General features: G+C 40.1%; 1 protein-coding gene across 1 annotated transcript in view; it reads right to left on the bottom strand.

Moving 5' to 3' along the window:
- znrf1 (zinc and ring finger 1) overlaps window positions 1–17,057 on the bottom strand; it is a 54,255-nt gene that overhangs the window by 6,838 nt on the left and 30,360 nt on the right. The window contains exon 2 of the mRNA XM_053505757.1: window positions 9,254–9,349. Within this exon, the coding sequence (XP_053361732.1) occupies window positions 9,254–9,349 (96 nt within the window). The remainder of the gene's footprint in view (window positions 1–9,253; window positions 9,350–17,057) is intronic.

Below are 17,057 nucleotides of genomic sequence, written 5' to 3'. Positions count from 1 at the left end.
AGCAAAAGGTCACCGCACCACCCTCTAGCCCTTTCATTACAAACGTCCTGATCAGATCATTTCATCACGATCCCTGTTAGAGACTGAAATGCAGCTGTGCTGACAGCAGGGGGCGGCGTCGAGAACACTCCTGCACTTGTGGTGAAGAGAGCGAGGAGTTCCTGCCCTCGGACGCGTGTTGAAACCTGCAGTTCTTTAGCTTTGAGCTGATAACCGAGGACGGGTGCTTCCACACACACACACACCAGATGCTGTCTCTATCACTACTGGTAAACATGTTTTTGCAAAGCCAGGAAACGTACAAGAGCAACGACCCATACCGCATACCAGACGTTCTCTGTGTAGGGACTCACCACTTCCCTTGGAAACACCTGTGTGGCTTTGTGTGTACGTGTGAGTGTGTGTGTGTGTGTACGTGTGTGTACGTGTATGTATTGACAGACCAGGTCAGAATTAGACTAATATCTAATGCAACCTAGAGGAATTCTATATTGGGAGGTTAAGTCACCAGCTAACAGTAAATGCCATCAGCACAGCTTTCAGAAACACACACACACACACACAAAAGAGACAAGGAAGGAGATACAAAGGGGAAACTGTAGAAGTTAACACGAAGACAGAGAAAGGGTGTGTGTGTGTGAGAGAGGAAGACAGACAGACAGAGAGAGAGAGAGAGAGAGAGCTTTGAATGTAAAGGATTAGGACAGACAGACAGACAGACAGACGCAGTAAAACACAATGCCATTATCTGTATCTGGTGCTAGAAATATCCCGGTCCTCATTAAAACCCTGAATGAGATTTCTGTCTGCCAACCATTAACTAGTCCAAAATCACACATTCCTAGAAAACCTTCAAACAGTTTTTTGTAAAATAAATGAATACATTAAATTAAATAAAGTAATGAATAAAAAAAAACATTTAAACTACTTGGCACATGCTACAAAAGTATTGATGTGAATCATCGATTAAAGTCGATGAGCAGTTAATTTCTTGTGCATTTCCACCGATTGATTAAAATCAATTATCATATTTTATAATCTTTAAAAAAAATCCTAAAAGACAGAAAGACGGAGAGACACACACAGACAGAGAGAGAGAGAGAGAGAGAGAGAGAGAGAAAGAAAGAGAAAAACAAATAAACAGCGATAGAGACAGCGAGAAAAGGACAGGGAGAGACCGAAATTGAGACAGAAAGAGGGAGAGGGACTGAGACAGATTGAGAGAGACAGGGAGAGACAGAAACAGAGATAGAGAGAGAAACTGAGACAGAGAGGGAGAGAGAGAGAAACTAAAAGAGAGAAACTGAGACAGTGAGCGAGAGGTAGAGACAGAGAGAGAAATACTGAGACAGAGTGAGAAAGAAGTAGAGACAGGCAGAGAGAGAGAGAGAGAGAGAGAGAGAGAGAGGCTGAGACAGACACAGAGAGACAGGGATTTAAAGCACTTTAAATGAATGTGGAAGAAGGTAGAGTCTTCAACATAGATGGGACAGAGATGAGAACTCCAGACTGACAGGGGCAGAGACCTGAGACCAACACACACGCACATGCTAAGTGTGTGTGTATCACTGTACATGTGTCAATAAAGACTAAACTAACTGTATGGTCAAAAAAAGTGACAGTGGGTCATGTGACACTCCTGGTCCAATCACAATGTTTTAAAGTGGCCCGGTTTCCCCCGGCAGCTCAGACTTCCTAAACCCGAAATTCTGTTGTAGTCACTAATGTCCAATAAACAAAAGACTTTAGTGAGAGCTGTACAGGTGAGGCGAGGCGAGGCGAGGCAGGAGGCAGATGGACAGCGGGAGAGATACACACTGTTTGAAAGACAACAACTACAATTCACCTGAGCAAACGATAAACATCCCCCCGAACACAAACCAAACCCTGTGTGTGTGTGTGTGTGTGTGTGTGTGTGTGTGTGTACAAGCTCACCAGTGCACTGTATCTCTTAAAAACATTCCTTACATTTAGCTATCAGAGAGAAAGAGAGAGAGAGATGAGGAGAAATTGCCACACAGATAGGGAGAATGATGAGAGATGAAGAGAGAGAGAGAGAGAGAGAGAGAGAGAGAGACTACGTGAGGACAAACAGACAGATAAAAAGAGACAGGGAAGAAACATCAAGTAAATGAGACCGAAACAGACTGGAAGAGAAACAGATATGTCGTTTATGAGAGATAGAGACACATGGAGAGCAATAAAAGTGTCTGAAACCAAATAAACAACCCTCATACGCTGCCTGCAGGGAAAGACACGTGTCACTGTTAAAGAAGAGTCGAATTATTGCTCTGCATCAAGTAAAGAAAACAACTAAGGAGATTTCAGATTTCTGGACCAGATTGGGACAAATGGCCATAAAGATACTGCTCGTTATTGAGACTAATCAGAAAAAAGGGGGAAAAAATTGGACTTTGGAGCGTGTCTTTTTTGAAAAAAAAAAATATATATATATATATATCAAATGGAATGTGTCAACCCAGCAAGAGAGTCAATTTAACCCACTGGTTGGGTCAGATGAACAACCTAGAATTTTGGGTTAAATGATTAAACCCAGCGAGTGTTCTGTCCAATAGCGGCTGGTTTATGGTTGTTGTTTTTTTTTGTTTTTTAACCCAGCAGTTTTTAGAGTGCAGGTTCAAACCCCAGCACCACATACATTAGTTGGCACTTTTGGGGCCCTTGATCGAGGCCCTTAAACCTTAACTGCTCAGATGTAGAATGAGATAAAAAGAAGTTCGCTCTGGATAAGGGCGTCGGCCAAATGCCGTAACGTCAATGTGAAATAAATCAAATTGAATGTGAATGACAATGTGTCATGATTCAAACCGTAACCACTACATCAGGACATGTGTTCATACTTATCCAGTATAAAGAGCAAATTAATGATATACACTGACGCCTAAAGATAAGAACTAAATTTGTGTTTAAAAACCACCCTGATACCTAAAAAAAAAAAAAAAAAAAAAAAAAACAGGCTTGGCTTCAGCTCTGTCGTTCTCTGATATCGGGATGTTTCATCAGGCGTCGTCTCGAGCCCGGAGCAGAGCTGATGAAAGCTGCGGCGTGCCTGGTTAGTGCTGCGCCGTGACCGCTGAGTGATGGTAATGAACTCTCTGCTCGGGTTAACTTTTCCACAGCGGCATAAAAGGAGAAGTGAGAATTTACTGGAGTGTGTCTGTACTCGTAGTTAACGGATGTTTCACGTACAAAGGGAGGACGTTTCTGAATTTACTGGATAGTGTGTGTGTGTGTGTGTGTGTGTGTGTGTGTGTGTGTGTGTGTGTGTGTGTGTGTGTGTGTGTGTGTGTTAGAGGGGACTAAAACGGAGCGTGTTAAGACCTGCTTCATTCCATCAACATCATCAATAAAGCCTGAGGTGTTAAACACACTCTCTCACACACAAACACACAACTTTAGGAGGATTTTCCATTGACTGCTGTCCCAAAACAGCGCCGCGGCCTCACATCCAGTCACTAAATGCTCGATACTAAACGCTCACATCGTTGGACGCATTTTAAAAGCGGTTTATTTGAATATGAACCCTGGAAGCGCTACACTCAGCGTCGGTCATGTCGTCTGCACCTTACTTCACGAGTGCCATGATTTGTTCTTGGAGGACAGCTGTCCTCGCGACGCTACGGACTTTATCTCAGGAGCAGGAAATAATAACCATCCGTCTAAACCTCGAGAGGATCTTACCTTCGGCATCAGGCGATAAATTCAGCTGTAATGCTAGGTCATCAGATTTTAGCCGAGCTCTCCGGCGTGAGCTGGAACTTTTTCTCGACTGTAAGCTGAAGGTGACTTGAGCACTCTGGTGATCCATCACTGGTGTGAAACGTTTCTACCTGGATCACGCTCGAGACTATGTATCGCTAAACAAGCTGTGCGTTTGCCCAACTTGGGTTTCCATGAAAGAGTTAAAGTTTTTTTTTTTTTTTAATTATGATTAGCTAACAAAACTGTTAGCTTGTATATTGATGCCTGGAGGAAAAACGATGACGATAAAAGTAATATTTTTTAGCCGATAAAAAAACAACGCCTGCCTGTTGAACAGCGCCTACTATCATTAATAAGTATTTAACTAGTCCTGGTCAAGCACAAAGAGCAGTTTTTAACCTTCAATTGGCTCCGTTTTTACGTTTACTTGCACGTCACTAAGCCCGGCTCTTTAACACGCTTTCACATGTTTGGACTTCATTTTTTTTAATTATTGTTATTTTTTTTTAAATGTGACCCATCTGTACTTGTTTATAATCATAATCATCATCATCATCATCATCATCTTTTCCTTGGTGTTTACCAGCAGTTGGCATCCACAATGTTGCATCAACGTTACTAATGTTGCATATCGCTCTCAAGAAACCCATCAACCATTCTCCAAAAGCACTCCCCACAATGCACTTCCTTCCAAATTTTCCCTCTGGTTCTCCCCTAAAGGTTGGGGGGTGGAGGTCTCTGTGTCCCAGCGGTGTCTCAATGGTCTTCAACTTCCATCATTAACACCAGCCAATCATTCAGTGCACGGTTATAGTCGAGATGTTGATGGGTAAATCACAATTAACAATATTTTGAAGGTTTTGCGTGCCGTTAGCTCAGCAATACTCTAGCCAGGATCCTAACATGCTTGCTGACACCTTATTTGAAGAGTCGAGTTCTGTGAAATACAGTTTACTTGCTGTTAAACCCTATGTTCATGAAGTCAACCAGATAGCATATTTTTTTAACAAACGTGACTATATACTAGGAGTAGTTAGCACTGTGGCGGCACGGTGGTGTAGTGGTTAGCACTGGCACCTCAAGGGTCCGGGTTCGATTCCCGGCTCTGTGTGCATGGAGTTTGAATTTTCTCCCCGTTCTTGGTGGTTTTCCGAGTGACCCACTGCATGAACTGCCATGCGCTTTCACAAGCGCTTCACGTGGACGGATGTGGAGGGGCGGGGCTTTTCACAGACAAGTCAGTGTGTTTGTGTGTCTGAAAATAAATATGTGGAGGTCAGTGTTGTGACTGTGTGTGAGGACACACTGGATTGTGCCACTTCAACTCTTTATGTTAAACTTTAAGTAAGGGGGAAACGTGTGTGTGTGTGTGTGTATTGTCAATTATTAATGACTTATCCATCATTAATCGTCAACGTGTTCGACTATTGGAGAAGACAAATGTGTAGAATTTGCAACTTTTACACACATACATTTTATATATATTTTATAATATCTGGCAACCTTTCTTAACTTTTGTTAACAATTTTTATACTATTATTATTTTCTTTTCTATGGGTATCTGATGGGGATAATTCCTTGCTTTGTGTTTTTTTTTAAATAAATAAATAAATAAATGTAACCAAAATGATAATTTCCTGTTTACAAAACCAGAACCGCACGCATCAATAACATTTTCGAATAGAATAAAGATAAATATCTGGATTTAAAAAAAAAAAAAGGCTTCACTTTAACTGGCTCTGTGTGAGAGACGAACAGCTTCATCATGCACTCATCTACACCAGGTGAGGTTCTCCATGTGGTCAGGACCGCAGTGCCCAGTACTACCAGTCCCTGTCTGTAATTCATAACTAAAGATCCTCAACGTGGAATCTGTTTCTTGGCGTGTTTGCTCTCAGACTTTCAACCACCATGCGCGTAATGTAATCTGTCAGTATGCAGGTAATTCACAAATAAGGTTTACTGGCACCAAAATCATCACAAGAGGAGGGGCAGATTTAGCAGAGTTTTTAAACCAAAGTAGGGTTTATAACTTACACTATTTACAAGATTTCGCCACAAAAACCAGAGAAAGTAAAAGATTGAGAGAGAGAGAGGGGAAGAAGACGAGAAGACTAAAACATGCCAATGATAAGCAGATTAAAATTAGTACTTATTTTGTAAAACTACACGTATGATGTAGTAAATATTAACAGTTAGACTGAAAAAAGGTGGAAATCTTCAAGTTGCTCATTATTTATTTATTATTATTATTATTATTTTTTTTTTTTTACAAAGAATGAATTGCTTTCAAAAGAAGCAAGAGTGTTTTGTGCTGTTATTCCAGAATATTTTGCATGTGGGTGTTAAAAAGCACAAATGCCACAAATTTTTTTTCATGTCAGAATTGTTCTGATTGTATGAGTGTGAGTTTTGAGGATTTTTTCCACCTCCCACAGTTTTCTCACAATGGATAAATCAGCCTGCGGTTGTGTTTGAGGCCCTGTACTGTAAATATACAATTTAGTACCAATAATTTGTGCTCCTTCTCTGGTGACTATACAGTACGAGGTGAAGCAGGGCTGGGTACTCGGCTTCGATATTTTTTTGGCCACGACCCAATTGCTTCGCCACTATCGAACAGTGCCTCATCATTCGGTACTAAATTTCGATCCATGAGGAGTGAATCTCATCAGCGTCAGTGATCCGGTGAGCGTGCAGTGTTTTAATTACAACGCCCGGGGGCTCACGAGTGTGTGTGTGTGTTTGTGTTCTGAGAGTACATCACGAAGTAGGTGTAAAAGGCTGTTTTTTTTTCAGATCAGATCAGATTCGCACGTCATGAAATTTATAATTACAAGTGACTTTTATCTGAGACTAATGTCACATACCTGTTTGGTCCCCTAAAAGCAGCCCTACTAGGACATTTACATTTACGGCATTTGGCAGACTTTTTTTTTTTCATCTCATTATACATCTGAGCAGTTGGTGGTGGTGGGGTTTGAACCGGGGACCTTACGGACTGTAGACCAATGCCATAACCAATGGCCTATCCCTGATAAAGAGTCACTTCTGATGAAGAACTGAAGACAGCAGTGCACTGGTTCTGCAGTGCACTGGTTCCATCATTAATCGTCAACGTGTTCGACTATTGGAGAAGACAAATGTGTAGAATTTGCAACTTTTACACACATACATTTTATATATATTTTATAATATCTGGCAACCTTTCTTAACTTTTGTTAACAATTTTTATACTATTATTATTTTCTTTTCTATGGGTATCTGATGGGGATAATTCCTTGCTTTGTGTTTTTTTTTAAATAAATAAATAAATAAATGTAACCAAAATGATAATTTCCTGTTTACAAAACCAGAACCGCACGCATCAATAACATTTTCGAATAGAATAAAGATAAATATCTGGATTTAAAAAAAAAAAAAGGCTTCACTTTAACTGGCTCTGTGTGAGAGACGAACAGCTTCATCATGCACTCATCTACACCAGGTGAGGTTCTCCATGTGGTCAGGACCGCAGTGCCCAGTACTACCAGTCCCTGTCTGTAATTCATAACTAAAGATCCTCAACGTGGAATCTGTTTCTTGGCGTGTTTGCTCTCAGACTTTCAACCACCATGCGCGTAATGTAATCTGTCAGTATGCAGGTAATTCACAAATAAGGTTTACTGGCACCAAAATCATCACAAGAGGAGGGGCAGATTTAGCAGAGTTTTTAAACCAAAGTAGGGTTTATAACTTACACTATTTACAAGATTTCGCCACAAAAACCAGAGAAAGTAAAAGATTGAGAGAGAGAGAGGGGAAGAAGACGAGAAGACTAAAACATGCCAATGATAAGCAGATTAAAATTAGTACTTATTTTGTAAAACTACACGTATGATGTAGTAAATATTAACAGTTAGACTGAAAAAAGGTGGAAATCTTCAAGTTGCTCATTATTTATTTATTATTATTATTATTATTTTTTTTTTTTTACAAAGAATGAATTGCTTTCAAAAGAAGCAAGAGTGTTTTGTGCTGTTATTCCAGAATATTTTGCATGTGGGTGTTAAAAAGCACAAATGCCACAAATTTTTTTTCATGTCAGAATTGTTCTGATTGTATGAGTGTGAGTTTTGAGGATTTTTTCCACCTCCCACAGTTTTCTCACAATGGATAAATCAGCCTGCGGTTGTGTTTGAGGCCCTGTACTGTAAATATACAATTTAGTACCAATAATTTGTGCTCCTTCTCTGGTGACTATACAGTACGAGGTGAAGCAGGGCTGGGTACTCGGCTTCGATATTTTTTTGGCCACGACCCAATTGCTTCGCCACTATCGAACAGTGCCTCATCATTCGGTACTAAATTTCGATCCATGAGGAGTGAATCTCATCAGCGTCAGTGATCCGGTGAGCGTGCAGTGTTTTAATTACAACGCCCGGGGGCTCACGAGTGTGTGTGTGTGTTTGTGTTCTGAGAGTACATCACGAAGTAGGTGTAAAAGGCTGTTTTTTTTTCAGATCAGATCAGATTCGCACGTCATGAAATTTATAATTACAAGTGACTTTTATCTGAGACTAATGTCACATACCTGTTTGGTCCCCTAAAAGCAGCCCTACTAGGACATTTACATTTACGGCATTTGGCAGACTTTTTTTTTTTCATCTCATTATACATCTGAGCAGTTGGTGGTGGTGGGGTTTGAACCGGGGACCTTACGGACTGTAGACCAATGCCATAACCAATGGCCTATCCCTGATAAAGAGTCACTTCTGATGAAGAACTGAAGACAGCAGTGCACTGGTTCTGCGAACATGGTTCGCAGCTCAGCCTAAAACATTTTTTAAGGAAGTAATACGAAAGCTTGTTCCCAGATGGACAAAGTGTATTGAAAAACAAGGAGATTAGGTTGAAAATGATGTACATGTGGTAATTAAAGTAAATTCTACAACCAGAGTGCAAGTAATTTTTGACTCACCTTCGTACATTAGGTGTCCTGGTTTAAACTTTAGAGTTTTCTGGTGAAATTGAAAAAGCTGAACTTGTATTGAATCAGAGACTCAGCTTGTCCGGTAATATGAAGGTTCCGAATTCGATTCTGGCTTTTACGCGGTTTTTGTTTATTGATATTAACAGACTGTGTTGTGCAGAAACTCGCTAAAGGTCAGTTTGTTACAAAAGAAAGTAAAAGTGAATGTCATTAACTTGGGCGGCAAAGGCTTTGTTTAAATTTTTCAAATTAAAATTTTATTTGTCACATACACCGTCATACATAGTACGTACGATGTGCAGTAAAATGCTTTTATAACGGCACCTTGACCTTAAAAAAAAAAAACAACAAAAAAAAAACAGTATTTAAATATTTAAATAAAAAATATGAAATAAGAATATAATAATAAAAAACAAAAATAGAGCATGAAAAAGCAAATATGTAAAAAATGATTATAATAATAAAATACTCTACAATCCAGAAAACTACGCACAAACGTATCTACGTGGATTTCAAACGTTTTCACTGTGATGTGTTGAAAAGAGAGGCGTGGCTTACCGTTGTAGGAGAGACGAGGCTTACTGAGACACATGATGAAGTGAACCTCCATTTCATTGGACGCCACCGACTTGGAGCAAACAGGACACTTGAAGCCTGAAAGACACAGACAGAAGTGTGTAGGAGCTAATCGCTAATAAGCCAGGGAATGATTACGTTTTGAGGTGACACTAGCAGAGATAATATGGCCAAGGAACAAGGAACACAGAGCTTGTACTACACGTTTAGTACTTGGAATAATAATACTGTAATATATTAACTAATTTAGAGAGAATTCTGGAACCAGTCCAGAGTACATGGCCATAACTTGGATGCATGGACCCAGACATCATGGACTGGACCGCAGGACCGTCGCAAGTAAATGTTCACAAAACACTCTGACACACTCGGTCACAAGTAAGGGCAATTTAAAGCAGCCAGGTGCTTCAACATGGAGAAAAGACCCCCTAATGTAGTATGATGCTTTTGTAAAAGTGATGTTTTTAGTTTGTTTTTTAGCTCTAAAATTTTGTTTTGCCCCTCTTTGGCCTATTATATATGAAACCACACATTTTTACCTCTCTTTTTCATTTGTCAAGTTTCTACCTACAGGTACTCCCTGACTTACGAACGAGACCCGTTCCTACAGTAGAGCACAAATCGGATTTGTTCTTAAGTCTGACAAAGTGAGTCTTTTACACCTTTGACCCGAATATACCATCTAAAAGTTACCAAATCCACCTGGCTAAATCCACCCCCCACACACTGCCATCGTGTGGCCAAAAACCGTAACAGCACCTACAAAAATGTATCTCACAGGAAAATGTCAAATTTAACGATGTTGTCTCTGCGCCTTTAATCACGAGGGGAATCCCAGACACTATTTTTTCTTAGAGCTGTTTTCCACTGCATTGGACTGTAGTGAACTCTTTTGTTGAGGATTATTCACCCTCGGGACAGATTTACAAAACAGACATTTTCTATCTTATTTTCTAACGTATTTCTCTTATTACAGTATATTTTACTTTGTACAGCATATTTTACTAGTTAATTTTATTTTTAAAGTATTTCTTTTATTTCTTATTTTACTTTGTACAGCATATTTTACTAGTCAATTTTTTTTTTAAGTATTTCCTTCATTCCTATTATTTCTTATGTATAAGCTTTTACTTTATAATAAACTGTATAATTATTTTCCTTTATGGTCACTAGCAGTCGTATAAGCATTTCACTGCATATCGTACTGTGTATGACTGTGTATGTGACAAATAAAATTTGAATTTGATTTTATCATTGTGCTCCCAGACTCATTCATTGAAACCGGTCAGACTGACTCATTTCTCCCATATCCACATAAAACTGGATTTTAGACACTTAAACACTAAAAATATTGTATATAATTGTAAATATTGGTATCTGGTGCCCTGCAGTGTCTATTTTTTGTACAATACACCTGAGCTACTTCGTATCTGTGGAAATTCGTAACTTGAACTTGGTTGTTCCTTCATGGCACAGCTACTATGTAGAGGTTGCGATGGCTAACGTGAAGCCATCTTTGAGCTCACACACTGATTGACAAAAGAGAGGCCAATACCATCCCTCCCGCTCATACTGAGAACAGGATCAGTTGTTCTGTCTGGATCTCCTGGTTGTTGTGTCATCATCGAAATTCACGAATCTCCTGAGAATCGAGTGAACGGTGTGTTGCTGCACCGCTTAGTGAGTGTGTGCACATTTCATTTCTAGCCAAGCTGCTCCTTTGAGAATCGTTTCATTACTCTAACAGGGTGGCGCTGAGCTCTCAGTCAATAACACAGCCAATAATCACACCAAACCTTTTTTTTTTTTCACTCTGCACAGTCAATCGAATCAGAGAGCACAACCACAACATCAACAATCTGCAACAAAGCCCTTGTTTTTTTGTTTTTTTTTGTAAGGAAGTCTAAGAAATTACCCACAGTTGTCGTCTTCCATTTCGATACATTACATGCTAAAATAGGTTAACGTGCACGTTTTAAACGTCTCATCTCACTGACAGGAGCAGGAGTGCCGTGCTTTAGTAGGTTAAGTGTGTCGAGTGTGTCGACAGCTGTTCAAATGTGTCAACCTTGGTTTTTGTTCCGGCGGTGTAGTGAACCTGGAACACGCTGATATGACCGTCACCTGGAACATCAAACCCATCAACCGACATCGACTTTGTCACTCAGCGCTCAGGAAGTCAGGAACGGCTGCGTGACCTTGTGTGATCAACATTATATACAACAGCGGAAACTATTCATGTTCGTCGTAGATTAAGGCCCAGGATGCAGGATCGACTTTAGTCATCAATATGTTACAGAGTCACCAGTTTATTGTAACTCATCACACGGACGTTATGATTTTATTTACAGTATGATTTTATTTATTTCAGCCCAAAATATATATACACATTCGGGAAAAGAAAAATGTTATTGCTATACGTTTTATTTATTTATTTTTTCATATGACGCACATCATACTTCTTTTCTAATGTTTGTATATATAATCTTTTTGGCTGACTATGTATATAAAAATATAATACAATATATGATATAATATATATTATACATACACACACAAACATATGGTGCTAAAAGCCACGTGTTAGGAAGCCTTTTAACTTACTGACACAAATAAAAGCTTCTTAATTCAGCCTCAGCGCATCAGTTACACACTACTGGGAGCGCTCAAGGAACGCGGCTCATTCACAGTACATCAGTCAAGGGAGTCATAAAAAAATATCTTCTAAAAAAAAAAATGCTGTTGAGACGTGAAAAGTTTTCCCATAAAGATGTGTTAAGAGCGACTCGTTTTACTTCACAGTTAAGAATTATATCTTTATATATATATATAAGTTAATTTCTATAGAATTAAATTCCGGTTAAAAAAAAAAAGCCCTGACAAAATAAATAAATTGAAAATGAATAAACGATTATATATAAAAAAAACCTCTAGGGTCGAGGGTTCGAGTCCCGTCTCGGGTCTGAGAGGCATGTTCACCCTAGTGTGTTTTCTCCCACAGTCTAAAGACATATAGATTAGGCTAACTAGCATTTCCAAATTGCCTGTAGTGTGTGTGTGTGTGTGTGTGTGTGTGTGTGTGTGTGTGTGTGTGTCTGTGTGCGCGCGCCAGAAGCTTCAGGCCTCCTGCGGCCCTGTACGCGGAATAAGCGGTATAGAAGATGAACGAATGCATGAATGAATGAACAGCTCTGTGACATACGGCTGAAAAAAAAAAAAAAAAAATTTTAGGGTAAATGTACCAAAAAGTTTTATTTGAAATCACAATTCTAGTTTTTTTTTGTGAACTAATTTGTATGCCAGAAAAAAATGTAAAATAAAACGAAGGAATCTATTGAGGAAAAACATTTTGACCTTGACACAAAAGTCCCGGTTTGATTTGAACACCCCTTGTATATCATAGGAAATATAATGTTTAAAACGATTTCTCTGACAAAGCTAATCCGCCGTGGAGACGTGCTGAACCATAACGAGTATAAAGCAGTAAAACTCTGTGTGGCGGGGCTAGCGATATCAGGGTGGAGCTAACGTGAGCTATTAGGCTCAGATTAGCCACGCCCACTTTCTTTAAAAAGTCTCAGGAATAGCGTTCAGATTACGAAAAAGAAAACTGCAGATTTTTAGGAATTTTAAACAGCTAATTCTTTTTAAAATATATATAAATTTTTGTTTTTTTTTTTCCATTCTTTTAATTTTGAATACACCATGATATTAATATGAATTTAAGATAACATTTTCCAGTCTATTTGAAAAGTGTGTTTTGTGGATTTGGAGAAGGCATATGATCTGCGGGAGTATGGGGTGAGGGGGTCATTTCTCAGGGCCATCCAGTCCCTTTATGCTCAAAGTGAGAGATTCTCGGCAGTAAGTCAGACTTGTTTTCAGTGAGTGTTGGCCTCCGTCAGGGCTGTGCCCCGTCACCTCCTGATTGTGATTTTCATGGACAGGATATCGAGGCGCAGCCGTGGAGGAGAGGGTATCAAGTTTGGTGGGCTAAGGATTGCATCATTGCTTTTTGCAGATGATGTGGTCCTAATGTCATCATCAGGCTGCAAACCGATCCGCAGCGGTTGCTGGATCGATTTGCAGCCGAGTGTGACGGCAGGGATGAGGATCAGCACCTCGAAATCTGTGGCCATGGTTCTCAGCAGGAAACCGATAGATTGTCCACTCCAGGTAGGGAGCGAGTCATTACCCCAAATGAAGGAGTTTAAGTATCTCGGGGTCTTGTTTACGAGTGATGGAGCATTGGAAAATGAGGTTGGCCAGAGAATCGGAGCAGCGGGGGACGTCTTGCAGTCGCTTTACCGCACTGTTGTGATGAATAGAAAGAAAAGCTTTCAATCTACTGGTCGATCTTCGTTCCAACCCTCACCTATGGTCATGAGCGTTCGGTCACGACCGAAAGAACAAGATCGCCGAAATGGGTTTTCTCAGAAGGGTAGCTGGCTTTTCTCTTTGAGATAGGATGAGAAACTCGTAACAGCCACTACTCCTTTGCATGGAAAAGAGTCAGTTGAGATGGTTCGGGCATCTAGGGACGTGTTCTTGGCACGTCTAGCTGGAGGGAGACCACAGGGCGACCAAGGACTAGATGGAGAGATTATATGGCCTGGGAATGCCTCGGGATTCCCCAGTCAGAGTTAGCTGGGGTGGCTGGGGAAAGAGAAGTTTGGGGTTCCCTGCTGGAACTGTTACACCGGCAACATGACTTTGGATAAGCGGTTGAAGATGGATGGATGGACGGATCTTCCAGTCTGTGTTTCTGCATCTCTCAGTGCCATGGGTCTGCTAGGCATGAATACGGCATGGAAAAACGACCACACACACACACACACGACATCAGTGACAGAGCTGGAGGGTAAGAGTGTTATCGAGTCATACACACATGTAATCTAAACTGTGCCAGGCCGCATGGCTCTGCACCACACACACACAGCTATGTCACCCACAGACATACATCCAGACATGCCTAGTGGCACTCGCACTGTCCACTGACCCGCTATAGAACACACACACACACACACACACACACACACACACACACACGTCATGCACTGAAGCACTTACACAACTGTCAGTGCCAACACTAAAATGAAACTGATGTTTGGAAAAAAAAAGAAGAAGAAGAGGAAAAAGAAAAATGATTTAAAAAGTAATCAAATATGTATGCGTGTGTGTGTGTGTGTGTGTGTGTGTGTGTGTGTGTGTGTGTGTGTGCAAAAGAGAATCTAAAGTAGAAATAGATATAATGTTATACACCCTGGCTTTGCCAATCCGAGCAAAACGAGCAATTTGGGAACGTCAACTAGTCTAATCTGCATGTCTTTGGACTGTAGGAGGAAACTGGAGTACCCGGAGGAAACCCACCAAGCCCGGGGAGGACATGTAAACTCCACCTCACACAGACCCCGAGGCGGGACTGACGGAAATAACGTGCGAGTGAGTGTGTTCCGTTCAGCTCAGCTCAGTTCAGTTCAGTTCAGCCATGACTGTTCATGTGCAAAAAAAAAAAAAAAAAAAAAGACAAAATGTCCAACAGGAAGATGACCGTAAAGATTAGGAGCTGCTGAGGGAAACGACACGCTCAGGAGTGTTTTAAGTGAAAGTGAGGAGACGAGGAACAGAGGAGGGAGGAAGGGAAGAGTGACAGGAAAAAGGAAAAGGAAGGTTCAGCCCTTAATGAAGTGTGAAGTGACGATGCACAAAAACTTTAGAACACAATACACCGTTATATACAACACAACTCTCTCTGTTCTCTCTCGCTCTCTCACACACACACACAAATTTATCTTTTCATACAAAATTTTGCAGTTAATTTTGTCCTGGAATAACTTTTTGTTCCAGATTAATGACGGCTGTTTTTATAGTCAATATATTTTTAACAAATTTGTAAAAGAAAATTGAAGCATTATTCTCTCACTCGTTCTCTCTTTCCCCCTCTTTCCTTCGCTCATTTTCTTTCCCTTATTCTCTCTTTTTCTCTCGCTCCCCTCGTTTTCTCTCTCTTTTGCTTCTTCCCTCTTTCCTTTGGGTCTCTACCTCAAATCCCTCGTTCTCTCTCTCCTTCGTTCTTTTCCCATTTCTCTTTCTTATTCCCTCGCTCTCTCCCTCTCTTATTCCCTCGCTCTCTCCCTCTCTCTTTCGCCTATTCTCTCTCCCTCTCTTCTTTCACTTGTTTTCTTCCTCCTTTCGCTCATTTTCTCTCTCTCTCTCTCTCTCTCACACACACACACACACACACACACACAGCATGACTAAGCAGTTCTGAGGAGATGCGTTAATCTCATTGGTTTCAGCCCAGACACCATATGGGAATGTGAACAATTGATTTGGAGTATAATAAATGCTTGTGTGTGTGTGTGTGTGTGTGTGTGTGTGTGTTGGTTTTAAGCTCTTACAAGGAACAAATACCCTCATAATGATAGGAATACATAACAGGTCTGTCCTTGAGGAGACCTTTTGGCTTGTCCTTTTCAAGAAAACTGTGTGTGTGTGTGTGTGTGTGTGTGTGTGTGTGTGTGTGTGCGCGCGCGCGTTTCCATTATAAGTTTCCAGCAGAAGCTTTATATAATAAAGCTCAGATAAACTTTGGAATGCAGTTTTGCATGGGACGAGGGTTGTGGAATTTGACCCCGCTCACTTACATTGTGCTTAAATACCGGATGACAAACTTCACAGTCGGTGTGCAGAGAAGAAAAATCTAAAACAGCCTCTGAGATTAAAGTCAGAAATCTGAGAGAAAAGATTGAGAGAGAAAAAAAATCTGAATTCTGAGGAAAAATGATTTAAAAAGGAAAAATGCAGAATTCTGAGATTAAAGTCAGAAAAAAAAGATTTTGAAAAGAAAAAACTAAATTAAGATTAAAGTAAAAATTCTGAGGGGGAAAAAAATAAGATGAAAAATCTAAGTTCTGAGAATTATCTCAAATAATTCCGAGATAAAAGCAGAACTCAGAGGAGGAAAAAAAATCTGAATTCTGAGGAAAAAAGATTATGAAAGAAAAAATGCAGAATTCTAAAAAAAAAAATTTTTTGAGGAAAAAGTAAAAAATCTAAGATCAAATTTAGAATTCTGAGAAAAGATTTTGAGAAAAAAAAAGTCAGACGTCAAATTAGTTTTTTATGTTAACCAAGACCTACTGTAATGTACTTATATGAACCTTAATAGATAAAACCTCCCAAGAACTCCTTTAAAGCCAAAACACGTGGAAATGGCTTGGAGCGAGGTCAGGACTGTGCGGGGGGGGGTGGGGGGGGGGGGGGGGGGGGGGATGGTACAGTAGCGATAACTCCCAGCCCAGTTCCTGTAATGTGCAGTGAGAAGTATGAGCAAATGCATTGCCCTGCAAAAAACAAAAACAAACAAACAAACAAAACAAAAACAGAACGCCTCTGAAGATCGAATCAGGAGTTTCTGGAAGGCCGTGAAGCAGGCATTCTGATCATAGCTCCTAGCATACTGAGAAATCTTTCCACCATGATGGTGTTCTCCGAGCACTAATGAAATGCTGGGATTAGAACATTAGTGTACCAGGGGATTATATACTGCAGAGAAATAAAAGTTTACTCTCATACTGTACACGATCAAAAATCCTGGTCCGACCTTGTAAATGACTTAATGGTGCCTACTGACTTTTTATAATAATAAAAAAAAAAGGTACATTTTAATTTTGAAAAGAAAACATGCTGAGTGTTTTGTAAAGGTGGTGGCCTCACACTGAATTTTGTCAAACGAAAAACACCGATACTGAGATTCTCTTTTAAACTGCCTGTTTCTGGGCCA

Source organism: Clarias gariepinus, chromosome 10, assembly GCF_024256425.1.
Source record: "Clarias gariepinus isolate MV-2021 ecotype Netherlands chromosome 10, CGAR_prim_01v2, whole genome shotgun sequence".
NCBI lineage: Eukaryota > Metazoa > Chordata > Actinopteri > Siluriformes > Clariidae > Clarias > Clarias gariepinus.
The sequence above is the reverse complement of the archived record's forward strand: the minus strand, read 5'-3'. Positions and strand labels throughout refer to the sequence as shown.